At 54.6% G+C, this 26,783-nt stretch overlaps 1 protein-coding gene across 3 annotated transcripts in view; it reads right to left on the bottom strand.

Annotated features, from left to right (window-relative positions):
* The window catches only part of MOB2 (MOB kinase activator 2), a 70,329-nt gene extending 43,781 nt beyond the window's left edge, over positions 1-26,548 (bottom strand). The window contains exon 1 of one of the 3 annotated variants that reach the window (XM_055272281.2): positions 25,987-26,548. In XM_055272281.2, coding sequence (XP_055128256.1) covers positions 25,987-26,003 — 17 coding nt within the window. In that variant the 5' untranslated portion in view covers positions 26,004-26,548. The remainder of the gene's footprint in view (positions 1-25,986) is intronic. The other 2 variants (XM_063636084.1, XM_055272261.2) reach the window with 2 other exon arrangements.
* Between the last annotated feature and the right edge of the window lie 235 nt (positions 26,549-26,783).

Below are 26,783 nucleotides of genomic sequence, written 5' to 3'. Positions count from 1 at the left end.
TAAAACTCCCTGGGGGCTTATCCAAGTGGGGTGGGGAAGCAGGGCCAGCACAGAGGCTCACTGGTGCTCGTCAGCCAGAGCCCTGTCTCTCTGCTCTTCAGCATGCTAGTGCGACGGGAGCACCCAGGGAACAGCAAGTGCACCATGACGCAAAGCCTTTCATCACCACAGGCCACGGGGCTTGTCCTTTCCAGAGGCCCCCAACCACAGCTGCTGAGCAACACCCACACAGCTTCTCTCTTCACACAGTGGGCTGATGAGAAGTCCTGCCAAGCAGGAGCTCTGAGCCACAGCACAGAGTGTGCTGGCCCAAGACCACGCCTGCATGCAAGCTCAGCCATGCGTCTAATGGCAATAACCGTGGAATGAGCTCGTGAGGTTCAGAGAGTCCCACCCCGACGGGGAGAGCCACAGGGAGCCCCAATCTCAGCAGTGACCAGCTCCAGGTCCCCACGCACCGTGAGAGTGGGGACAGTGGTGGACAGCAGCCCTTGAGCAGGGCACTACCTTCAGAGGGACCTCGACAAGTGAACACTTAAACCAAGGTTGACTCTGGGGCAAACGCAGACCTCCTCCCGGTGCCCTCTTCAGAAAAGGTACTCAAACACTGGCCCCCATCATGAGCTGGGCACGGAACCAGGCATGGGTACTACCTGCCTCCAGGGCTTGGAGCTCGGTAGGGGAACCAATACCAGGCCCTCGACCTGAGAGGTGCCAGAAGGCCCTCACACAAGACTCTAGCACTAGGGTGGGGAGGTTAAAGTAAACAGGACAGAGGGGTTCAACTAAGACAGTATCTTTTCTCACGGTCAGAGGCGAAGGCACTGATGCCAGCCGGTGCCGACTCAGGTGAGCACACGAGCTCTCCTGCCGCGGCTGCACCACATGCCTGATAAAGGGACAGCCCTGGACGTCCAGCTCCTCAGGCACGTGTGCACACATGTGTGCTGCGTAGCACTGGCACCCCATTCCTGTTCTGCCCCAGGCACCTGGTGCATTCCCCGGTGCTCACCGGCTCGACCCCCCAGCAGCACGAGAGACCTCACAGAGGGAGTCACACTCACGTGGTCAGGGCTCCACAGCGGAACCCCAACCACTGTGCTCACAGCCAGGACCGGGCAGGCTGGGCCCACGGCAGTCCCTGCCTAGCGCCTGGCTCCCTCCAAGTGGCCAGCAGCGCCCTCTGGTGGAGACTGGCTCGGCCTCCGTGGCACTGCATTCCCATGGCAGTGGCCCATCTAGTCCCCAAGTCCTAGAGGAGGCCCCTCTCTCTCCATCAGCCCTGGCAGAGTCCTTGGCGCTCATTCTCCACACCTGCACTCCTTGGCCCTCCAGGAACTACAGGCCTCAGGGGCTCTCCTGGGAGCAGAGAAGGGGATCTGCCTGGACCTTCCTCAGAGGCACAGCCTTCACAGAGGCACCAGGAGCTTTGGAGCAGAGGGGGCTGCCACTTATCAACCAGACGGCCTGGGCTCAATGCCCAGCTGCAGGGCCCTGGCCAGTGACATCAACTCTCTGCATCTTCCCACCTATAAAATGGGAATGCTGACCTCTAGCATGTCCTGAGCAGGTAGAAGATTGTGGCCCTCCCCGGGGAATCCAACACCAGCCCCTGGACACCCCTGGATGCTCCTGGGCATGGCAAGACCAGCAAAGTCACCTCCCAGCTGCCCAAAAGGAGTGTCCACGCCAACAGGGGCAGCAGTGACCCCTGAGTGCTTCTGAACACACCATTTGGGCAATCATTTTCAGAATTAACAGAACCAAGGTGACGAGAAAAAAGGCACTTCTGTGGCAAGCTCTGCTCTGAGTGGCCATGGAGAAGCTGAATCTTCTAGCTGTGCAAACAGAAGGTGCCAAGTACTGGCTGCTTTCTAGGTCTCTCTAGGTCTGACTGTCATCCCCCTCCTATCAGCCCCAGGGCAGTACCCAAAACACCAACTGCTCAGCAGTGGCCACATGAATCAGAAGCACGGCATCCTGAGGCCATGGTAAGCAAATCACAGGAGACGGCTGGTAACGAGGACACGAAATATGCTCAGCCTCACCAATAACCAGAGCAGCCCGATGCATGCGAAACCACATGCTGCCGATGGAGCGGGGGTCAGGGATAGACTGGCACCCGCCCTGTGACAATTAGACAGTGGTGAAACCTATCAGGCCAGAGGGAGAATGGGTGCCCGTTCTTAGACATAAGCACGGGAGAGATGGGCCAGTGCGGGCCCTGCTGCTCGAGCACTGCACGGTAGGGTGGAGTGGACTGCCACAAACAGGCAGAAAGGAGAGAGAAATCGGAGTCCAGTCCTGTTCACAGCAGGGCTGCGTTCAAATGCAGGGCCTACAGGTGATGCTGTTAGGCAGGATCCAGAACAGAGGAAGAACCCATTTTTGTTTCAGACAAAGAAAGGAAGACAGGCGTATCCCGGTCCAGCACACAGGCCCCTGTGGGGAGGAATGGAGGCTTCGGTGCTACTTTTCACCACTGTAAGCTGAAGCATGTGACTTTACTTTTATAGTCTCTCTTTCAACAATGAAGAAAAATATTACATAAACCAAAAAATAAAACACAGAGCCAGGACAAGTCTCCCCAGGACAGTTGGGCCGGCGCCCAGCCTCTGTGGCCCCCGTTACAAAACGACCCCAGGCTCACTGGAGAGGATGCAAAGGGCAGAGAGTGCCCGGGGACCAGGCCGCCCGGCCCCACCTCCCCAGCCAGCAGCGCTCTCCCGCCCTCCAGAGCCACAATGGGTACATGCTACCCTCATGTGCTGGCTCCACCCCCTCACCGTCTGGGGGTTCAACCCCCTGCCTCTCCTTCTCCACCACCCTCCGCCATGCCACAAACAGCTCTGGCTGAGGCCACCCTCAGCTGGCTGTGTCCTCAATTCCCATCCCTGTAACACAGGGGCAGGCACCTGTGGAGGCTGATCATGGCCTCCCCTGAAGCCACCCGTCACAGCTCCTTCCAGCTCCTTCTCTCTCGCACTAGCTCTTCCTGTTGTCACCGCTACTCCCGCCTCTGGCTCCCCCAGGCAGCACACTCAGGGTATACCAGACAGCTCACCTCCAGTTCACTGTGTCCAGAGATGTCTGATATAGGTACCGTGTCTGCCTCTGAGAGGCGCCCCCAACGCCTGCCATCTCTCCAGAGACAATGCCCCACCACAACTCCTCAGGGACACCTGGCCACCATCTCCACCACCTCCCTCCCCAGAGTGAGGCTTGTCAATTCCCTCCGTTATCGGCCAGAGCACCCTGGAAGGGGGTCGAGCCCAGCTGGGCCAGACGCAACTCCCACCTCTCAGTTCCTCAGGCAGGCTCCTATCACTTTGTCCCTCCATTTTGCCACCTACATAACAGGGTCACGGTGAGCGCCATGCAGGGTGTGGTGGTGAGCAGGGGGACAGTCAGAACTCCAGGGCCCGTCACGCCAGCACCTATGCCAGCACTGTGCCCACTGTGACTCTGCCTGATGTTGCAGCTATAGGCCTAACTGGCCACATAACCACAGAGAAAGGAGGTGGCTGAGAAACAAGGGTCCGGAGACAGTAGGAAGATGCTGCCTGCTCTGACAGACACCCCCCACCACACCCCCCACCCCGATGGAGCCCACCTGGCCATATTTGACAACCCCAGACAGGATGCAGAGGGACACTGCCCTCCACGGCTCACCTCAAAGAGCTCACTTGGATGGGGAAAGGAAAGGCCATGAAAGGGTGAAATGCAATGGCTTCTCCCTCCCGCCCTACTGTGTGTCTGCAGCGGTTACTCTGCAGAGCCGCCAGGTACAACAGCCAAGACATGGGAAAACCTCAATGCCCAATGATGGATCAAGGGATTGGGAAAGTGTGGTGCACACGCTCCGTGGTGACGCCCGTGAGACTGGCCTGCGTGCAGGGACGGCTTCATGTGTGTGACAGCAGGGGAGCAGGACCTCCGGGCCAGACAAGCCTGCAGGGAGCTGGGCCCCCGTGGTCCCTGGAACCGCCTGCCTAGGACTCGTCTGCACAGCCAGCCGGGCCACCCTTCATCTCTGCAGCAATGGTTCCGGGTGGAGCCCAAGAACGTGCATTTCTAACAAGGTCCCAAGCAACCCGCTGTTAAATCAAGTTTCACCTACAGCTGCCTCCTTACATATTTTAAGTTCCACCTAAAGGTTTCTTTGTACATCGTGAACTATGACAAGTACAGGTGTAAACAGATCATAGCCTATACTTGTGCCAATCACCAAGTTTTGGCCAATCATATGTAGCTAACTGTTCGAGCTGTGTTCAAATACGGCAAATGCCGAGCGTAACCAATTGGCTGTTTCTACGCCTTACTTCCATTTTCCGTAGGTCACTTTCCTTTTCCGTAAATCTTCCCCCACAGGGCTGCTCTGGAGTCTATGAGTCTATTCTGGCTCAAGAGGCTGTCAATCCAAGAATCGTTTGTTGTTCAATTAAAGACCTTTACATTAAGTTTTTATCACTACCCATGCTGGTGCCCACACCCCACCTGGGGAACCATTGCCCTATAGCGCCAGGCACACACCTGGCCTCTCTGCACCTCCATTCCGGGGCAGAGATGCAATGGGGACCAAGTGGGGCCGTGCGCACCCAGTTCTCAGCAGCACAGGGCCGGCACGCAGCAGACTCCCCTTGAGGGTGAGTGAGTGTAGCAGAGGGGCTTCGATGCATGCTCTGCAGGGTCCTCCACACCCACCCAGCACACATCCATCCACTGGACACCTGCCCCAGGACTGCCCTGGGACACCGAACTCAAAAACTCACTGCCCCTGCCTCCCAGGGAAGGCCAGCAAGTGAAGGAACGAAGACCAGGACGGAAAGGAACAACAGATGTTTCCAGCAAATGCTACCGTGGACAGAAATCCAGCATGCCACAGGGGAGCAGGAGGCTGCGGTGTGAATCTGGGTCATTTCTGGGCAGCCTCTGGCCACCCAGGCAGAAGCACAGGAAACAGACTGCGGTGCTGACCAGAGATGCAGGACACGGAACAGAGCGGTAAGCTTTACACCAGTGAGGACGGCGAGTGCTGGAAACCCGAAGGCATTCTAGTTGTCACCACAAGGGGGAACACCAGGAGGAACGTGTCCACAATAACACACAGTGGGCTTTATAAGAAGTTACCCTGAAATCAGGTGTCCAGGATAAGGCTGTGCTGGAAAAGGAAGCTCAGATGGAATCAAGAGTGTCCAGAAACCACCAGCTGCCTTACTTGACACATGCTGTCTACTTAACAGACTTTAGAATTTCCAACCTCATAATTAGTCAAAAGGGATTTTAATGCAACCATTCAGTAATATGAAATCAAGAACTATGACTGCAAAGGAGATTGAATGTTCCTTTTAAACAACGTAAAACTAAATACTATTGAATCAGTGGAGAAATGAAAAACAGTCTTGCTAATTCTCATTAATGGAGATTGCTTTAAAAGTCTTTCAGTTTACAACCAGCCTAGGCAAGATGGCAAGACTCTGCCTCTATAAAAAGTTTTTTTTCAAAATTCATGGGGCACGGTGGTGCACACCTGTGGTCCCAGCTACTCAGGAGGCTGAGGCGGGAGGATCTGTTAAACCCAGGACGTCAAGGCAGCAGTGAGCTGTGATTGCACCACTGCACTCCAGCCTGGGCGACAGAGTGATACCCTGTCTCTAAACAAAAAACAAAAACAAAAAAACTATTTCGGTAAGAAATCTAGGCTGTAACAAGGCCATGTGGGGACTGCCCACTGTTTCTGCAGCTCACTCTGCTGGCCCGGGGTCAGATCCCCAGCTTCTCAGGGTCGTGTTCTGTTCCCTTTGCTCGTCTCTCCTCCAGTCCCCAGGGAAGGGCTTGGTCTCCACGGCGTCAGGAACTAGACTGTGAACTTGCACGTCAATAATGAGAGTGGGGCTTCCAGAGAGCAGCCATGCTTGCTGTCCTGACCCTCTCAGGCTGCAGTCCAGGGAGATGCCACTGAGACACTGACCATCGGGCTGGCCACCCCCGGGCTCCCTCCATCCTCACGGTCCCGCTCTGTGCTGGCAGTTTCCACTGAAGTCCCCCTCCCGATACGATACGCAGCAAGCCTGATCTGCTATCACTCGCTCACACCGTGCCTCCGTGTCTCCCTCACGTCTCACATAAAGTGACTTCTGAGCCTGTTTCAAAGTTTATCCTGAACAGGGCAGAGAGTCTGACCCCTTCACCATCTCTTTCTGTGTGGGTGCACCCAGGTGTTTCCCTGCAGAAATGCATTCTATTCTACACTGGGGTAAAGATGCAAGTCACTCTCAAACTGCTGAGAAAAAGACCCGTGTGCGTGTACTGAGAGAGAGAAAATGGTAAGGCAGATATGGCAAAAATGCTGACACTGGCCAATCTGGGAGAAGGTATGCAGGAATTATTCACACTACTTTGGCAACTCCTAACTTTGAAATTACGTAAAAATTTAAAAATGTAAACGTCAGAAGCAGCTGGGGCCAGGAGGTGGCAGATACCCCTGAGGGAGCAGCAGTGCACCTGACAGCCACTTCTCCACAGCAACGCCGGAAGCCGGAGGTCGGCGGCCTCACGTCGAAAGTGGGCTGAAAGAAAGCCAACCATGAAAACGACACACAGTGAAAAGCTCTGCCAAGAATGAAGGACAACTGAAGGCATTTTCAGACAGAGACTGAGAGGGCACCCCCAGCAGAGTCACCTGAAAGAAAATCCAAGAAAGCTCAAGGCTGCAGCACGAGCAGAGGAAAACTGGTCAAACGCAAAAGGACAAACCCAGAAGGGCAAAGGAGGAAGGAGAGGGTACAGCCAAATAGATGGAGCACAAAACCACCCAATATAAATAAATACCAGCGTACAAATAGCACGTGGGGGTCGAAAGTGTGCAGAATTTAAAACACAGCAGTAGCACGTGGCGGTCGAAAGTGTACAGAATTTAAAACACAGCAGTAGCATGTGGGGGTCGAAAGTGTACAGAATTTAAAACACAGCAGTAGCATGTGGGGGCCTGAAGTGTACAGAATTTAAAACACAGCAGTAGCATGTGTGGGTCTGAAGTGTACAGAATTTAAAATACAGCAGTAGCATGTAGGGGTCGAAAGTGTATAGAATTTAAAACACAGCAAATGCTTACAACTCAAGAGGGGAAGTGCCCAGAAGCAGTCTAGTATCTTGGGTACTTCAGGGAGGCGGATAAAGCTGTTAATCAACATCAGACCCTGGAAGTTTAGGGTATGCTGTAAGAAAACCACTAAAGGAGGGGTGCGCATGGTGGCTCACAGTGTAATCCCAGCACTTTGGAAGGTGAAGGTGGGCGGATGGCTTGAGGCCAGGAGTCTGAGACCATCCTGGACAACATAGTGAGACCCTGTTTCTACAAAAAATAAAATAAAATAAAGTACCTAACTTCCAAGGCAATTTCAAAGAAGGATAATTAAAAAATAAAAAGAAGAAATTCAAGCAAAGCATGGGAAGATGAAAAGCACAAGCAAGACGGGAGTTAAACATAGCAGCGAGCACATCAGGTGGAAAGGGTTAGCAAGGCGACCTGACACCCGCTCCAGTGGCACGGTGTTCACTAGACACCCGCTATCACATGCGGTGCATCTAAGGCTTGGGTTTTCCCGGGCTCACCCCAAGGTAGACGTGGTCAAGGGCTCTTTCCCATGGCTCGGGGCCATTTGCATGTCCTTCTTCATGAGGCATCTGTTCAAGCCTCTGCCCGTCTTCTATGGGACGAGCTGTTTCTTGTTCTTTGTTGGAGCCTGTGGGGAAGTCTGGAGCTGAGCTCCGGTAAGTTCTAGGTATGGTAAATTCCCCCTGCAAAAGTTGCTTTCTTTTTTTTTGAAACAGAGTCCTGCTCTGTGGCCCAGGCTGGAGTGCAGTGATGAGATCATGGCTCACCACAGCCCCGACCTCCTGGGCTCAAGGGATCCTCCCACCTCAGCCCCCTGAGTAGTGGATGGCACCACATCCAGTTAATTTATTTTTATGTATTTATTTATTTATAAGGCCTCACTATGTTGCCCAGCCTGGGCCTGAACTCCTGGGCTCAAGCAGTCCTCCAGCCTCGGCCTCCCAAAGTGCAGGGATTACAGGTGTGAGCCACGGTCCCCAGCCAGCCTTCTCAGTTTTTGAGGAATATCTTTGATAAACAGAGCTGCTTAATTTTAATGTAAACCAAATTATCTATCTTTTCCTTTATGATGAGTACTTTCTAGTCCTGTTTAAAAAAACTTTTCTTAACCCATGGGTCAAGAATAGCATCTTCTATAACAGTGCTGTTCAAGAGAAATATAACACAAGCCATAATCTGAACCATGGATATAATTTTACATGTTCTAATGGCCCCATTGAAAAGTAAAAGAAACAGCCAAGATTAATTTTATTTAACCCAACAGATGTAAAATATTTTCGACTTACAATCAATACAGAAAATACAAGGTGCCACTGTATTTTTTCAGTCTAGTGTACTCAGCACATCTCTGGTGCTGCCTAGCTACGTGGCTGGAGGCCATGCTGGACAGCAGTTCCAGAACCTTCCACACTTAGACCTACATTCTACTGGGCTCAACTATTCTTTGTAGGGTGTGAGGTACAGGCCAAGGTTTTTTTAAATATGGATACCTGGTTGGCCAGCACGACTTATGAAAAAGACTGGCTATCTGTGCCATCTCTTTTTTCCTGTGTTGATCACTCTTGCCAGATTTTCCACTGTACTCCTGTTTTCAAAGAATCCAACTGTGGCCTCAATGAGTATATCTGTGGAAGACTGACTTTCTGCTTTGTTAACTTCTGCTCCAGCCTCATTTCCCTCCATCCACTGTCTCTGGGCTCAGCTACTGCTCCGAGGTTGACGAGTACCTGAGGGCTGTGAACCGCTCCTGGCGGGCGTGCACCCTGCAAGTCTCAGCATGGCCTATTTTTGTTATCTTTCAGCTAAAAAGTATGTTCCATTACAAATTCTTCTTTGTCCCACTGGTTACTCGGAAGTGTGCTTCCTAATTTCTAAATACTAGGAGTATCACTTTGCTGATTTCTAGTTTAACTCCACTTGGGTCAAGAGCATGCTCCAGAGGACCTCAATTCACCGAGATGAGCGGAGGTTTTGGTTAATGTTCCATCAGCGTGTAAAGGGGGCAAACAGCCTGTCAGGGGTGGGTTCCCTATTCTTCCTGTCAGGTGAAATGTGTGAATCTGGCTTTGAGATCTTCATGCTGACTTGTGAGTACGGCCAAGCTGAGCTGCTGGGACAAAGGCCCACCGTCCCAGGCCCCAAGTCCTTCCCTGGTGTTAGCCCAGGGCAGGGGTCGAACTTCACTCTCCAACACCTTCCTGGGGCCCCGGCCATGGGGCAGCCCTGCATTCTCGCCAAGAGCTGTCAAGGAGCCGCAGGAAGAAGAGGAAGGACAAGCATCTTCCAGACGGTGACTAGAAAGCTCCACCTGCCCCAACCTGTGTCTCAGTCCTGAAGCTCAGGACACAAGGGAGGCTGGAGTTCAAGTGTCTGAGAGCCCACAGCCAGAGAAGCTTGCACAGAGTCAGGAAGACAGACGGGAGTCAGCAGATCACAGCCCTGTGCCCACAACAGGTGGCGGGAAAGAGACTCAGAGACCTGACAACAGCCACAACAAGGACGTGTGCTCACAGGCCAGGTGTCTCGGCAGAACTGCGGACACTGGAGGGCCAGCCAGGCTGAAGCACACATGCGCCACACAGGGTGGGGCTGGAGAGAGACAGGGGACTTCACCCCACAGGCAGTGGAGGTCCACCAAAGTGCCTTGTATATAGGAGGATGACACGTGGGTCCTCTCAGGTGGCTGTGTGGACCATGAGTCAAAGACAAGGACATACATCCCCTCCACCACCAGGTGCCTATGGCTATGAGAGCCTAGGCCTCAGCCCAGGGAACCGCGGGCTTGCTTAGGGAATCCAGCAAAACTCTCATAGCCTTCCGGATGGAGACCCGTGGCATGGATGGCGAGGCATGAGGGGAGGCAGGGCGTGGCCTTCCTGAGCAGCAGGCTCGAGGCCCAGGACACACAGGCCACCAGCACAACCTCAGGCTCTGTGACAGGGACCTACCCACGCAAAAGGTCCTTATCTGAAAGGCCCCATCCTCACCCTAGAGCCCTCCACATGTCATTTTGGGGGACATTTTATTTATTTATTTACGTTTTTGAGATGGAGTCTTGCTCTTGTTGCCCAGGCTGGAGTGCAGTGGCACATCTTGGCTCACTCCAACTTCTGTCTCCTCGGTTCAAGCGATTCTCCTTCCTCAGCCTCCCGAGTAGCTGGGATTACAGGTGCACGTCACCATGCCTGGCTAATTTTTTATAATTTCAGTAGAGACGGGGTTTCATCATGTTGGCCAGGCTGGTCTCAAACTCCTGACCTCAAGTGGATCCACCCATCTCGGCCTCCGAAATTGCACGGATTACAGGCATGAGCCACCGGGTCCCATTTCATTATTTTGATTAGAAATGAAATGACCTGCCCAGGCGTGGTGGCTCACGCCTATAGTCCCAGCACTCTGGGAGGCTGAGGTGGGCAGATCACCTGAGCTGATCCCCAGCCTGCTGGGGAAGGGCAAGGAAGGTGGCCGCAGGCCCCAACATAGTACAGACTGATGCCCTTGAAGTCCATGCTGCACTGTGGGCCCAGACAGAACAGGCCTCCAGCCCCGCCCTCACAGAGGTGCCTCGTGGACAGCCACTGCATGGTATAGCAAGTCCCTGGACCCAGGCCTGTCCAGACCCTCATGGGAGTCGGATATGAGCTCCACAAAGGTTTCAGGGGGCACCCAGGCCCCAAGTCCTTGTTCCACCACCAGGGCAGCTCAGGAGCCAGGACACTCAGCTAGTGAATCCTGGGACCTGCTGCACTCCTGGGGACACTGCAGAGCTCGGGAGCCGACAAACCACAAATGCTGCTACTTAGAACCTGTGTGTCCATCGAGGAGAAGACAGCAAAGGAGGGAAGACTGCTGGGCAGGAGAGCACCCGAGACACCACCACTCCTACCAAGAAGTCTCTGAGGACAGCTGTGGGCCAGGATCCTGCGTCGTCAGCACAGAGCTGCCTTCGGTCTGTCTTGGAGGAAGGGCCTCGGAGAAGCACGGAGTCACAGAAAACAACGCTTTTATTTTCATATGAATTATAAATACCCAGGAACCCTCACACAATTCAGCTTGGCTCAGCAATTCTTCAGCCAAAAAGGTAGGTGGCCTTCCCAGCAGGAATAACAGAATGTACTTGAAGATAAAAGTTTTAATGAAAAAGGGTTTCTAAACCTCCTGACAGTGGCCACCTCGAGAAAAGTCCCTGGGTCTCCATGCTGACAGTGCAGGAGTGAATGTCAAAAAGCACTCCCAAGGCAGGGCACAGTGGCTCACGCCTGTGATCCCAGCAATGTGGGAGGCCGAGGTGGGCAGACTGCTTGAGGCCAGGAGTTCAAGACCAACCTGCCCAACACAGTGAAAACCCATCTCTACTAAAAATAGAAAAATTTGGCCAGGCGCGGGTGTCTCACATCTGTAATCCCAGCACTTTGGGAGGCCAAGGCGGGCGGATCACCTGAGGTCAGGAGTTCGAGACCAGCCTGGCCAACATGGCGAAATCCTGTCTCCACTAAAAATACAAAAATTGGCTAGGTGTGGCGTGCGCCTGTAATCCCAGCCACTAGGGAGGCTGAGACAGGAGGATCACTTGAATTCGGGAGGCACAGATTGCAGTGAGCCAAGATCGTGACACTGCACTCCAGCCTGGGCAACAAGAGCAAAACTCCATCTCAAAAAAAAAAAAAAAAAAATTACACTGGCCTGGTGGCATGTGCCTATAATCCCAGCTACTCAGCAGGCTGAGGCACGGGAATCATTTGAAACCCGGAGGCAGGTGGAGGTTACAGTGAGCCATGATTATGCCACTGCACTCCAGCCTGGATGACAGAGCAAGACCCTGTATCAGGAAAAAAAAAAAAAAAGCATTCCCAAGATCCCAAGCACAAGAGGAAGCAAATCTCTTCTGTGCATCCCAACGCAGAGTTCATCTCAGGAAGCTCTGCGTCCAGGTGTCCAGGAGGCAGCCAGCTGGCCAGGCAGAGGCATACCCTGGGTGGTCAGACCCATCTAGCGCCTGCTCCCTGCCCTGGGCACGCCAGGTACAGCAGGGGTACATGTGGGTCTGTGGAGAAGATGAAGCCCGCCCCAAAGCAGTATTTGTTACACATTTATGAAGGCAAGGAGGACACAGGAAACCATTCAGCAGAAAACGCTGCTGTCACGAAAGGAGAGATGGCCAGCTTTGGGAAATGAAGGTGCCCACTCTGCTTTCAAGGAAGCAGCAAGCCTCAACTGCACACCCGCCACACAGCCACCCACCAGCCCCAGGCAGTCTCAGGCCACACATCCCAGAGGCCCTGTGGCACAAAAAGAGGATCTCTGAGGGCATAACACCCGACACCCCAGGGGGGAGTAAAATCACTTCTGGAATAGAGCCGGGCAGACACCAGGCCTGCACCCCCGTCGGCACTGGGGGTGGTGCCTGTGGACCATCAGCGGCTTTAAGTTCTCTTGGCCGCTCCCCTGTTCCACCATCCCCTCTGACAGCTAAGAACAGGCTGAGGGCAGGTGACGGGAGTAGGAATTGGGTGGGAACAGTGGGTGGCAGTGGCCGGGCAGTGGAAACTACAGGTCACACAGTCAACCATGGTTACCTTGCTCAGAGCCTGTAACTACTGCCGTCCACTGAGCTTCCAAGAGGGCCTCAGACTTCACCTGGGGCTTCCCGAATTCACCTGGTTGTCTGGGAGGACTAGTGTTTCTTGAGAGACGGGGAGAAATGTGGCCCTAAGCCCTCTGCGTGGCCCCGTGCCCACTGCCCTCTCCATGCTCTGAGGAGCCTCAGTGACTAAACGTGGTCCCAACCTGTACCAGGCCACACTGAAGTCCTGAACAGGTCAGTGGTGTCAGGTGCCAGTGTGGCCTGGATTTCTTCCTGACAGAGGAACTAACCAGCGCACAGCTCCAGCCACTCGGAAAGGAGGCAGGTGGGAGGCTGTAAAAGAAAGTAAGGGACAGGCCTGGCATGGTGGCTCACGCCTATAATCCCAGCACTTTGGGAGGCCGAGGTGGGTGGATCACGAGGTCAGGAGTTCAAGACCAGCCTGACCAACCTGGTGAAATCCCATCTCTACTGAAAATACAAGAAAAAAAAAAAAAAGCCAGTTGTGGTGGCAGGCGCCTGTAATCCCAGCTACTAGGGACACTGAGGCAGGAGAAATGCTTGAACCCAGGAGGCAGAGGTTGCAGTGAGCTGAGATCACGCCACTGCACTCCAGCCTGGGCGACAGAGCGAGACTCCTTCTCAAAATAAATAAATAAATAAATAAAAAATAAAAAGTAAGGGATGGTGAAAAGAAGAGCATCCCTCAGGCACCAGCCAAGGGCAGGAGTGGGCCCAGGGCCAGCAGGTGCCCAGGGCTTCCTGGCACTCGCCCTCCCAGGCTGCCCCCTGGCCCCCAGCTCTCCCTGGCCCTCTGGTCTGGCTTCCAGTGTACCTGTCCTCCGGCCCTCTGCAGCCCAGGGGAGTCATGGATACACTGCCTCAGGCTCCAGCACTTCCCATCGTTTCCGCCTGGGCTTTTACTTGTCTGTTTAAGAACAAGCTCTAAAATCTTAACACTCAAGATTAATACCCTTAAAGAGAACCCATGCCAGTCATAAGAAAACTGGACCAGTTCAAGACAAAGTAGGCAAAGACCAAGCAGATAATGGCATGGCCCACCATGCACAGAAGCATCGGCCATACCAGCCCTCCCGCACGAAACACAGACTAAACCTTGGCATCGCTCTCTGCCTGTCAACGTGGCAAAGATCTTCAGAAAAGACCAACACAAGTGGCGGGCACCGACCTGTGGAAACACCAGCACTGGCCCCACGCTCCCTTCCCAGGGACTCGGGAAGCATCACACAGCCTGGGAATGTCCCCATTCCCACCGGCAGGGGAGCAGTGGACAACTCCCCTGGGTAGCAAGAGTCCCACTACAGAGTGAGGCCAGTTTTTTTTTTTTTTTTTTTTTGAGACGGAGTCTCGCTCTGTCGCCCAGGCTGGAGTGCAGTGGCGCGATCTCGGCTCACTGCAAGCTCCACCTCCCGGGTTCACGCCATTCTCCTGCCTCAGCCTCTCCGAGTAGCTGGGACTACAGGCGCCCGCCACCACGCCCGGCTAATTTTTTTTTGTATTTTCAGTAGAGACGGGGTTTCACCGTGGTCTCGATCTCCTGACCTTGTGATCCGCCCGCCTCGGCCTCCCAAAGTGCTGGGATTACAAGCGTGAGCCACCGCGCCCGGCTGTGAGGCCGGTTTTAATGTCAAGTACAGACTATCGCTGGGTGGTAGGAGGATTTGCTTTTGATTTTCTGGGGTTTTTTTTCCTGTATTTTGTGTCTTTACAATGGACACGTAACACCAAGTCCCAGGTGAGCAGGGACGTGTCCTTCTTCCTAAGGTCCCCCTCAGCACAAGGCACATAGGACACCAGCAGGGTCCAATGGGTCCTGGGAAGATGAATGGCTGCTGAGCATAACAACCTGAGGCCAGGCCCTGCGGAGCCAGAGGCAGGTGCGGGTCAGCCCCACCCTCAGCACCACTCCTGGACTCCACCAGCCAGCGCTGCCCACTGTCATAAAAGCACCAACCCAGGGGGAGCTGCAGTGATAGGGAAGGGTCCTGCTGTCCCTACCCGCGGTTCCCTCTGCCCACCCTGTGGGGCCAGAAACCCTGCTCAGTAAACCTCACCTCCCATGCACCCTTCCTTCCCTGTTGGAGACCATTGGGCCCATGCTGAGGTCCCGCTCGCTGAGTCAGAGAATGGCACTTGGGAAGCCCTATGGGGTTTGTCTTGCTGAGTAGCCAAGGAACCCACCCAGGGCTGGTAAGACCACTGCCAGTGCAGAGAGACGTCTGGCGAAGGGGCGTGCAGTGCCTCCACAGAGAAGTCTGACCAAACACAGAAAGGACAAAGCCCACAAACAGCAGCTTCTGAAAACACTGTGGACACAGCCACATAGGAGCAGCTTATCTGCTTGTAGCCTGTTTTATACGATTTCTGCCATTTTTGCTAGGGCCAGCTTGCTGCTTGGTAAGTCCCAGGCAGTGTGGCTCGGTGGGTTCCAGGGTGTGCTCCCCATACCTCCCAGCACAGTCCACACAGTCCAGGCCAGCACTGAGTACCAACACCCCCTCAGACCAGCGACTAGGGCTCAGGAGCTCTTCCTAAATGAGGGGCTGCCTGAGCAGCCTCTCCCTAGAGGCGTCTCTCGGGCCACACTGAAGCCCTGTCACAGTGACACTGGACTGAACCAAGCTGAAAGCTTCGGTGAAGCCACAGAACACACTGGGCCATGGCCTGCACAGGCCGACGCTCACCTGAGCGGGCACCACGAAAGCTCAGCAATGGAAACGCGGGCCGTCCAGTGTTGGCTCTGCCTCAGCAGCCCTCGGTGGCACCCGGAGACAGCACCTGCCCCACCTGCACAACCCCATGGCCCACAGTGGTGCCGGGCTGCACGCCCTGGGAGGAAAACTAAATGGCAGGAAGAGGAAGGTAGCACGGGAGGAGGGCTGAGCCCTGCCCAGAAGTTAGAGGGAGGGAGAAAAAGCCTTGGTCTCTGGGGTGACCGACCAGTGCCTCCTGGAGCCCTCCTCCATCCAGAGGCAGGCTGTTCACTCCTAACCACTCCCACCCCCAGATCCAGGTGGCTCCGTGACTCCCTGACCAACAGAAGGTAGCTGAAAGTATGTATTGTCTTCCAGCCATTTTCACGATGACTCTCCTGGGATGAAGGCCTTCCCGGCAGAGGCAAAGAGAGGCCACGTGGGGAGCCCTAGAGCCCAAAGTGTGGTCTGGGACCATGAGGTGAGCACTCTTTACAATAACACAAAGGTGCCATGTGCCAAAGCCTTGTGGAAGCCACTTGGCCTGTAAAATTACAGCAGGATAAACACAGAACCTGACAGATCCAGCTCTTGAGATCTGCAAAAAGTAAAGCCACTCTATTTACTTGACTCTAGAAGATAATAGATTTTTTTAAATTTTAAAAATGTTACTTATGTTAAGACATACTGGGTTTTTAATTCTTTCTAACTGAATTAAAGTTGTTTTACATTCTCAATTTTAATTTCTAAAAGATGAATATTCATAGCTCAATCATGTAAACTCATTAAGGACTTTTTTTTTTTAATTTTAGAGGCAGGGTCTCACTATCACTGAGACTGGAGTGCAGTGGTGCAGAGCTCACTGCAGCCTCAACCTCCTGGGTTCAAGCAACCCTCCCGCCTCAGCTTCCCAAACAACTGGAACTAGAGGCATACACCATCACATCTGGCTAATTCTTTTTACTTTTTTGTACAGATGAGGTCTCCCTATGTTGCTCAGGCTGGTCCTGAACTCCTAGTCTCAAGCGATCCTCCCACCTTGGCCTCCCAAAGTGCTGGGATTACAGGCAGAAGCCACCATGCCCAGCCTCAACAAGGACTTTAAGGGGTCCTGAGAGCAAGAAGTCCAAAAACTCTGCTCTAGGATGAGGATATAAAACTCTGCCTGGAGAGATCCATGTGGGGGAAACTGTGGCACCCCAGCAGACACCCATGACAGCAAGGCCCCTGAGGGCTGCCAGCCCAGCCACCACGGGTGGCAGTGCAGGAATAACCTGTGGGGCCAGAGCCCCACCCACCAGCCCACAGATGCGGGAAAGGTGATGTTAGGCCCAGAAGTTCCAGGGTTGATTACTCAGAAACAGGTGAGCAGGAACCACCCACGGCCAAGCCGGAGGCTGCTGAGCCATGCCCAAGATCAGAGATGCACGCGTCTGGAGCAGCGCCTGACACCTGACCCTGGTGGCTGACCTGCCAGTCCTGGGCATGGGATGTACACCCGCACCCTGGCCCACACACTACCCCTGCCAAGGGCAGAAGAGGGGACCACGAAGTTGTGTGTTTTCTGCTGAGAGCATCCACCAGAGCAGAGCTGCTCAGGAGGGCACACGGTGCTACAGGCCGAGCATGTCACACGCAGAGCCAAGGCCGCCTGCTGGGAAGCCCACCGCCGGCAGGGAGCGCAGCCTACGCACAGAATGATGCTCTCACAGTAATACTCCCCACAGAACCCTGCAGGGGTTCATTTTATTCTATATTGTCATCTTTTTTAACATTAAAAACTTGGCTACCAGTGACACTGATTATTTCTTTTAACCCACAATATTCATAAGATGGTTGCCAAATTGTAAGAGCAATCTGACCTGCCACCGAAGCCTCCTGAGTGCAGCCTGAGGTCTCCTTGCTGTTCCTCCCGTCCTCAGACTGTCCCCCATGCCCACATGAGCTCGAGGGCTTTGCTGGCACAGCTCTTCAGCTCAGAGGTTATCCAGGTGATACACAACCAGGCTCACTGGTTCCTGCTCACAGAGGCTTCCCTCCCTGCCCCTTCGTTTATTCAACTGATACAGGAGCTGAGTCACATGAGCTCCTGCTGGCTAAATTTGACACAGCCCATTCATCAAAATATTATTAAAGACGAAAATCGACTGAAAAATATTAAATAAAAACCCACGTGTCCGTGGAACCATAAGGGGGAGGAGGCAAAGGCAGCCCTTCTGAGACAAAGCACCAGGGAGCCAGGGGTCCCTCCACAGGCCTGCGTGGCGAGTCCCCTCCCTCACCTCCGCAGGTCTCAGCTCAACAGCACCTTCTCAAAGAGGCCTTCTAGAGCCCCTATTCAAACAGCTCTCCCACACACCCCCTCCAGGCACCCCATCCCACACCTCCTTACTCCCGTCCCCCTTAGCACTCCCGCGCGCCCCCTCCAGGCACCACATCCCACACCTCCTTACTCCCGTCCCCCTCGGCAGTGGGGAAGCTGCCCAGGGGTGGCTCCCGTTGCCTCTGTTCACGCGTGTCCGGAGCGCTCAGAGCAGGCTGCGCGCGTGCAGGTCTCCAACAGGAACCTGACTCACCCCAGATTCTCAGGCCCACACTCTTGTATTTCATGACACCGCTGCTATGACAAACGGTCCTGTCACATGTGGCACAAAGAACAGGGCATGCAGCAGAAGGGCAGACATGCCAGGAGGAGGAACCCAGAGCGGCCGCCCATGTAGAGGGCCGGCCGCAGGCTGTGGGGAGAGGCCAGGGCTGTGCACGACAAACTCAACACAGACAAGCCATGCTCACACCAGCAGCTTTCAACCCACGCCCGAGCTAATTCTATGCTCCTGGGCTCACGCCCAGGCCTGGCCCCAGGCTCAGGCATCCGGCTCCTCAGGGCCACCTGGCACCATCAGGCCTTTCCACGGGCTGAGGACAAGTCCCAGCAAAGCAGGAGTTAGGAGCTTCCATAGACAGTGCAGGCCAAACCCCGAGACAACAGCCCCACGTGGGCTCCTGAGATTGCATTGCTGTGGGGATAGGGTCTGCCAAGCCACAGCCTGCACAGCTACCATGTCTGGAGGGGAAGAGGCGCTGCTGAAAGGGTGCTTGGAAGAAAAGTCTCCCAACCCGCAAAGGTCACAGGCAAAAGAGAAACAGCATGGTGCCTCTGTGCTTTCCAACCTTCCAGCTTGCCTGCTTTCTGCAGGGAAAAGCTGCATACCTTTGTGGGAGCTCTTTACCTCCCCGCTCACCACAGCGAAATGCTCAATGACACAGACCAAAATCACCACCACACAGGGCAAAAAACAGCAGCTGCGGCACTGAACTCACTCACGTTAACTAACTCACATTAGCCCCAGGACATCCGCAAACAACTGCAGGGATGAATGAACAGACATTCCAGCCCAGGGAGCCGTGTGCACTGGCAAAGGAGACCTTCAAAGAGAAGGGAGCCAGGGACAGCAATGCGAGTGTGGCCACAGTCCACAGGCCAAGCAGTGCCACAGATCACACGTGGCCTGGAAGCCCTGCCCACCATCTCCTTCTTTTCTCTTTAAGCTTCCACATTTTATGTTTGTTCCAATTGTTTCTACTTCCGCTGAACACCAATGGGTGTGCCCCAGCCAGGAGAAATCCTGTGCAGAAAAAAAACAAACATGGTGAAGGCAAAGAATGGGAGGCTCTTCTGGCCAAAGACAGAGGGGAACAGCACACGCCCTTCCCTTCCAGACAGGTCTAGCACTGGCAGGAGGCCGCACACACAGTAATCACCACGGAGAAACAAAGGCCACAGCCCTGAAGCTCCCAACCAGCACTCAGTGGCCCTAACAAAAGTTGCAGTGGGCCCTGATGTTTCTAACCCAGACCGCTGTGTGGACAAAGAGGAAACACTGGGGTGACAGGGGCCTGGCACAGGGGTCCTCCCTCACAGTGGCCTCAACACCCCTCCTCCCGTACCGGATGACCGCAGCAGACACCATGGCTTCCTCCGGAGAGGGGGTCTGGTGGTGCACTAAGCCCCTGCTCGATCTGACAGCAGCACTTGGCAGGCAGACCCCTAGTGTGGCTGGCTTTCCCAGGGCTGGGAAGAGGCTCTCATGAGCCAGGACACAAGGGTGGCGCTTGGTGGTGGCAACACTAAAGCAAACGTGGGGGCTGCGCTGTCTCAGATATACTCGCGATGAGAAACGCAGCCCTGCTGTCTACCAGCCCCCGACCAGGGGAGGCTGTCTGCAGCTCCCCTGGTGGGCTCACCCCCAGCTTCAAGGACACTTGAGCAAGGGTTCCTAGTAGACGGTCCGAGCAGGAGAAATGGGAGGGGTGTCACTAGGGGTTTATGGGGAGGCTCATTCTAAAAAGGGCTCCATGTATCCACGACCACTGCTTTTTTTTTTTGAGATGGAGCCTCACTCTGTCACCCAGACGGGAGTACAGTGGCACCATCTCCACTTACCGCAACCTCCACGTCCCCAGTTCAAGTGATTTTCCCGCCTCAGCCTTCCGAGCAGCTGGGATTACAGGCACGCGCCACCACGCCCGGCTAATTTTTTGTATTTTTAGTAGAGACGGGGTTTCACCATGTTAGCCAGGATGGTCTCAACCTCCTGACCTCATGATCCACCCGCCTCGGCCTCCCAAACTGCTGGGACTACAGGCGTGAGCCACTGCACCTGGCCGACTACTGCTTTTTAAGGTTAATTTGGAAACAGGAGGGGTGATGGAAAACTTTTTTTTTTTTTTAAAGAAGAGGACTCTGAATGCAACATCACCCTAGGCAAACACCTCTGAAACCCAAGCCTAAGAGCGCCCTGGTGGAGCCCTGAGAGAAAGAGGCTATTCCTGAAACCAGACCTTCCAGGGCTGCCCGCTGGAGATACAGCGGACCTGGGCCAGCCGGCTTCTCTGCTCACACCTCCACATGTGCTGCTGCCTCTTCCTGGGCCACACCTCCTTCCTCCTTTCCTCTTGGAAAAGCCCTTCATACCTGCTCTAACCGAGCCCCCTGCTTTTGGCCACACTCACCCACTCCTCAATTCTCCTGCTGCCTGTGGCCCTTCTCTACCAGCCTGACAGCTCTAGGAAAGCGGGAATGGCTGTGTCTCCATCTCTGGACCTCCACCCCAGCACAGAGCCTGGTACACGGCAGCCCATGAACTCAGGAACCTGGGGACCCCGGCTGAGGAACAGGCCCAGCTCACTGTCCTAAAAGTCACGGTCACAAACCGCGGATAAGTGGTGGAAGGAGAGTGGCAGATGCACGTCTCCCCAGGACGGAATTGCATTTGGTGATGAAGAGGACGGAGCTGCAGACACACGCAACGCCATGGATGGACGTTCGCAACACTGCACCGCGTGGGCCAGGCACACAGCCCGTGTATTGGGATTCCATTCACATGAGGCAGCTCATCCACACAGATGGCGGGAGACTGCTGGCCGCCTTGGGGCTGGAGGTGGGGATGGGGAGCAGTGCCAGTGGACATGAGGCTTCTCTGGGGCATGATAGCAAAGTTCTCAAATTAAACTGTGGTGATGGTTACTCAGCCCTGTAATTTTACTAAAAATTATTTAATTGCAAACTTAAGTTAACTTTATGGTATGTAAATTATACCTCAATGAGGCTGTTAAAAGAACTCTAGAGATTCAAGCAAGTTCAACCTGGGTGTCCTAATAATCAGAATCCATTGTCAACCACCAATAACATCCTCCCATGCAAGGCAAAGAAAAGAAAGAAGAAAAACAAGGTCGTCATCACTCCATTCACATTCCTGCAGAGACACACACGAGATTTTATCTCGGTCAGAGAGGAGGACCCCTGAAGGCAGCTGGGAGAGCCAAGTTAGTAAGCACAAGCTAGCAGCCCCAAAGAGGCCCTCCCCACTCACCTGCAGTCTGTCTTCAATCAGAGCTGAGTCAGTAAGCACAGGCCAGCAGCCCCAGAGAGGCCTTCCCCACTCACCTGCAGTCTGTATTCAATTACCAGCACTGTGGTGCCACAGCCCGAGCCCGCTAATCCATAGCTCACCTGCTGCTTGGAGAGTAACCAGGGCACTGGTGTCAAGGCACCGTGCGGCCTCAGGAGCCAGGAGAGCCCCAAGGAAGGGTGCCCGAGATACGTGGCCCCCTGCCCTGGCTATGGCCAGCCAGAGAAGCTGCCTGGAGGAGAGGGGCCTTTCCCCGCAAACTCCACCACACTGGGCCCTGTGCAGAGCCAGCGGGAGGGTGGCTACATTCCCATCAGTCGGGAGGGGAGGAAGTGTGTTTCCTCTCCTGTATTCCCAGATGCTCAGCTGCTCCTGGGCTGTGCGTTCCGCTGGGTAACACTGACTGCACACACACCTCTTCACAAATGCCTGTTGTCAGTTAAAGACAAGACAAAAGTTTCTCCTAAACTCCAAACACTGTGTGGTAGAATTCCTCCCTCCCCTAGCCTCCACAGAAACCACCGCAGCTCAAGCTTCTCCTCTCCACCTGCCTAGAACTCAGTGGTGAGGGATGACATCCTGTCACTGGCTGCCCAGAATGGAACAGAGCTTGTATACAAAAAGTGGAAACTGTTTTCAAGTTACGAATTACTCTTTGTAAAAGGAAGAAAGAGAGAGATAAAAAGTTTACCTTTACAGCTACTTCACCAGCAAACTCAAAGCAATGCCAAGCGACTTACGAGAAAAAGATGGTGGAGAGCCATGCCTGCAAACCTTCTCCAGAAAAGCCCCAGCCACGCTCATCGTCACCAGTCCTGACGTGCCGGGCTCTGTTCCGGTTTCCCGAGCAGGTTTCCCTGCAGGGCCCCCCTTCCTCAGGAGCGGCTGGGAGTGCTGATGATAAGGCTGCTAGAATGCTCAGCAGGCCAGGCTCTTAGCTCTTCTCACAGTGACAAGGAAGATGTGGCTTTTCACTTGCACATCTACAGAACACTCTTCCGGTGATCAGAAGAGAACACAGCAAGCAAAGGCACCGTTTGCTGCTACTGTCAAGTCCATACTTTGTCATCTGAGATGAACTAATTCAAAGAAATCTTTTCTTTAAAAAAAACTTTTAAAACATAAGAGACTTGTATTCCAAACTAACTACTTGGCTGACAGTGAGTGCTTTGAATTAATTAAAAATATCAAGAAATAGTAAAAAATAACACATTTCCCCAATCCCAGACTGACACCTAGTTGAAGGATTAATGGCCAACGAAAGCGCTGGCAATGACTGCACAAAAGCTGCTCAGATAGGAGCAAGCTTCTTCACTCACCGCTGACCCCTCTCCAGTGGCAGAGCCTGATTAAGTTAGCAGTGGACCAGAATGAGAGAGACCTGTGGGTCTCTGCGGCTCGCTCACTCTTCAGCTTTTACAACTTATTTTTATAGTAGATGCTCAATAAACATGTGAAATGAGCAGAGGGAAGGAGAGACAGAGTAGTCCCTGGGCCCTCTCTGCTCTGCATCCTTGTATACCAGCTTAAAACAGGCTCTGGAGGAAAAGCTGGAAAGTACCACTTAAAACAGGAAGCACAGCCAGGCGCGGTGGCTCACGCCTGTAATCCTAGCACTTTGGGAGGCCTAGGTAGGCGGATCACCTGAGGTCAAGAGTTTAAGACCAGCCTGGCCAACATGGTGAAACCCCATCTCTACTAAAATACAAAAAAATTAGCCAGGTGTGGTGGCGGGTGCCTGTAATCCCAGCGACTCAGGAGGCTGAGACGGGAGAATCACTTGAACCTGGGAAACGGTGGTTGTAGTGAGCCAGCCGAGATCGCGCCACTGCACTCCAGCCTGGGTGGCTGAGCGAGACTCCGTCTCAAAAAAAAAAAGGGGGGGGGAAGCATATATTTAAGGAATTGTTAAAGAATTCATGATTCACAACGTCCAACAGATTTGAAACCACGTATGCAAAGACAACTGCACTCCATCCTAATCCCACTTTAAAATCTCACTGTCCTCTTGGAACTGCCCACTTTTACAGCCACACAGCGGGCAAACACCCCTTCCCTCGCCAGGGCCCTCTGAGGCAGCAGCTCCAAGGTCCTCGCCAGCCTTCCCCTGGCACCCAGACCCAGCCTGGGGCCCATGAGATGAGTGCACCACCATCCTTCCCTGGAGGACTATTTGGTTACCAAGTCTTAACAAGGGTCACAAGAATCTGTCCCCCAGACTGGGTGTGGTGGCTCATGCCCATAATCCCTGCACTTTAAGAGGCCAAGGCAGGTGGACTGCTTGAGGTCAGGAGTTTGAGACCAGCCTGGCCAACATAGCAAAACCCCGTCTCTACTAAAAACACAAAAATTAGCTGGGCTGGTGGCGCGTGCCTGTAATTGCAGCTACTTGAGAGACTGAGGCAGGAGAATCACTTGAACCCAGAAGGCGGAGGTTGTGGTGAGCCGAGAACATGCCACTGCACTCTGGCCTGGGCAACAGAGTGAGACTCCATCTCAAAAAAAAAAAAAAAAGAAGAAGAAGAATCAGTCCCCCGGAAGCTAGTATTAATTTCTGAGTATTTACAATGATGACAGCAAAATCTACAAAGCATAGACCTCAGTGAGTTTAAAAAGACCGACTGCTGGTCAGCTTCCAGGCACAAAGTACCTGCTACTTATGAATGTACACAGGTAATAATCACACATTCACAAAACGCACTCAGCTGCCTCCTTGGGAACCCAGCTGACTGGGCTGGTCCCGCTGACACGAATCCCTGTGGGTTCACCTCACCCGCTCAAGAGTCTACTTCCCACTCCGAGGCCTGGGTGCTTCCAATGCAGTCCGTCCCAGTAAATGCAGAAAGCAAGCAAGCGCCTATGATTCGGAATAAAGCAAACACTTTAAATAAAGCTGTGTGGCCTCAACTCTCAGTGTCCGTGGGTTTCAGAGGCCTTGCATGAAACACCTCTCTACACTAACAGTAGCCAACATTTACCACACGCCAAGCACTGTGCTAAGCCTTTACCTTGGTCTCTCACTCCACAACCATGCACTGCAAGTCGTACAGTTTTCGCCTTAGGGGTGTTTTTTTAAAGCAGGTGATTTAAAGAAAGAGGTGAAGTGACCACTCACACAGCTAATAAGCGGCAGGGCTGGAACAGTAGTGTTGCCTCTTCAAGAAGCCATGAGCCGGCCGGGCTCAGTGGCTCACACCTGTAATCCCAGCACTTTAGGAGGCTGAGGTGGGCGGATCATGAGGTCAGGAGTTCAAGACCAACCTGGCCTTGAAACCCCATCTCCACTAAAAATACAAAAATTAGGTGGGCATGGTGGCGGACGCCTGTAATCCCAGCTACTCAGGAGGCTGAGGCAAGGAACTGCTTGAACCCAGGAGGCGGAGGTTGCAGTGAGCCGAGATCACGCCACTGCACTCCAGCCTGGACGACACAGTGAGACTCTGTCTCAAAAAAAAAAAAAAAAAAAAGACATGAGCCCTCCCACCCCATGGCTGGTCCCCCGAGCCATCTGCACAGCTGCCCTGACCCCTGAACTCTGGCTCCAGGCCGATCCTCGCTGCACTGGGCACTTCTGCCGTCTCTTGATTCATCCCATGCTGCTTGTCTTCCCTGGTCTCCCCAACACTAAAGTCCACGCAATGCGATGCCAAGAACGGTTCTAATTCCTCTCTTTGGTTATCCTGACAACAGCCCCCCGACCGCGCGCCCGCACGCCGCCCTTCGACTCCCAAGGGCCTGAGAGACACTGAAACAAAATGTCCATCAAGCCTTTCACCCCACTTTCTGAACTTCGGTGTCTACACAAGTCCTTCCACTGGCCAAAACCAAGAGCAACGGCTCCCCACTCCCACCCCAGGCCCCTGGAATGAGTAAGCGGACTCTGGACAGGCGCTATAGGGGTAGCTACAGGGACAGGCAGAGATGCGCAAGGACCACGCTGTCGGGTGAAAATGCCTGTCCTTATTGTTCTTCCAAAGAAAAAAAGTTTGTTTTTTTTAAATCACTTTAGCCAGAATAACTGCTGCGGGCAAAGCAGCGACGCTTTAGCTGCTGTACCGCTTCTCCGATTTCCAGCAAGCTAAACACAGAAGCGGATGGGAGGGGAAGGCGGCCGCGGCTCCCCAGCTAAGAGCGGGCAGTTTCTCCGGCTTCCTTCCTACTCCACCCTCCTGCCCCGGCCGCCCGCGGACCGCAGCAAGATCTGCACCTCGCCAGGACCCTCCGCGGGTCCGCAGCCGGCAACAGCCAGTCCTGCTCCCCTCCTTGGCCACAGCCCCGCGAGTACCTCAGGAAACTGGGGGTCTTTCACTTATTTTTCCTTTTTCTTAAGGAACTTGTCTCTACCGGTGTTCAAGTTACTTAGTCCAGAAGCGAGCCCCGCGCAGGGAGCGGAGAGGGCAAGGAAACCTGCGAGGCCCCGGCCCACCGACAGCCGGGCGCGCGGGGCGGCCGGGCCAGGCCTCTGACGGGACCAGAACCGGGCTGCCCCCGAGACGCCCGCCCCGGCCCGGCCCGCCCAGGACAGGCGCGTCTGCTCCGCCCGCTCCGCCCGGGCCCGATGCCCTTGAGCGGCGGTGCCCGCACTGAGCCCCGCAACCCACCCGCGCCCCGGCCGCCCCGCCCGGCACCCGCCCGGGCCCGGCCCGGCCGCAGACTCACCCCATGAGCCAGTCCATGGCTGCGCGGGGCCGCCGCGCCCGCCGCCCGACGCGATCGGCCTCAGCCCCGGCGTCCGGAAGTAAACACTAGCCCGCCCGCTCGCTCCCACACGCGCCGCCCGCCGCCGCCGGAAGTGATGCGCCCGCGCGCCGCCTGCTGGGACGCGTAGTCCCGGCCTTGCACCCTGTGCTTCCTGCCCGCCGAGTGTTCCTGGATCAACGGGCTGTCCCCGCGCACCTGGACTGTCTCCCCACACCCCGGCTGTAATTTCCCCCTTGGGCTCTCTCCGCGCTGTCCCCCACGCCCTGGACGGTTACCTGCCGCCTTTGGCGCTCCCCTTGCTCCGGGACTGTCCCTCACACCCTGGCTGCCCCCTCCCTCCTCGGCCGTCCCCCTGCGCCCCCGGCTGTCCTCTCCCACCTTTGGCCCTCTCCTCGCTCCCTGCGCTGTTCCCGCTCGATGGGCTGTGTATCACCTCGCTCTTGGCTGTCCCTCCCCCATCCCAGACTCTCCCCTTGAGCTCCTGGGGGTCCCCATGTTCCCTGGGCATCTGACCTCCTAGCCACTGTGTCCTGGGCCCGGCCCACAGCAGTTACTCAGTGACTGCCTGTCACTGAGTGACAGGAATTCCCCATTCTTCCCCCGGGGAAGATGCTCAGAGGAGCACAGAATCAGGGAGAATGCAGAACCTGAGGGAGAGCGGGGAGGGACTGCTTCCCCCGGCTGAATACAGGGCGGCCGGCGGGGCTGACCCTGGAGGGGGCGAGGTCAGCTGGCCTGATGCGGTCACTTGTCTG

This window comes from Symphalangus syndactylus, chromosome 1 (genome assembly GCF_028878055.3).
Source record: "Symphalangus syndactylus isolate Jambi chromosome 1, NHGRI_mSymSyn1-v2.1_pri, whole genome shotgun sequence".
Lineage (NCBI taxonomy): Eukaryota > Metazoa > Chordata > Mammalia > Primates > Hylobatidae > Symphalangus > Symphalangus syndactylus.
Note: the sequence above shows the minus strand (reverse complement) of the source record. Positions and strands in the feature narration are given on the sequence as shown.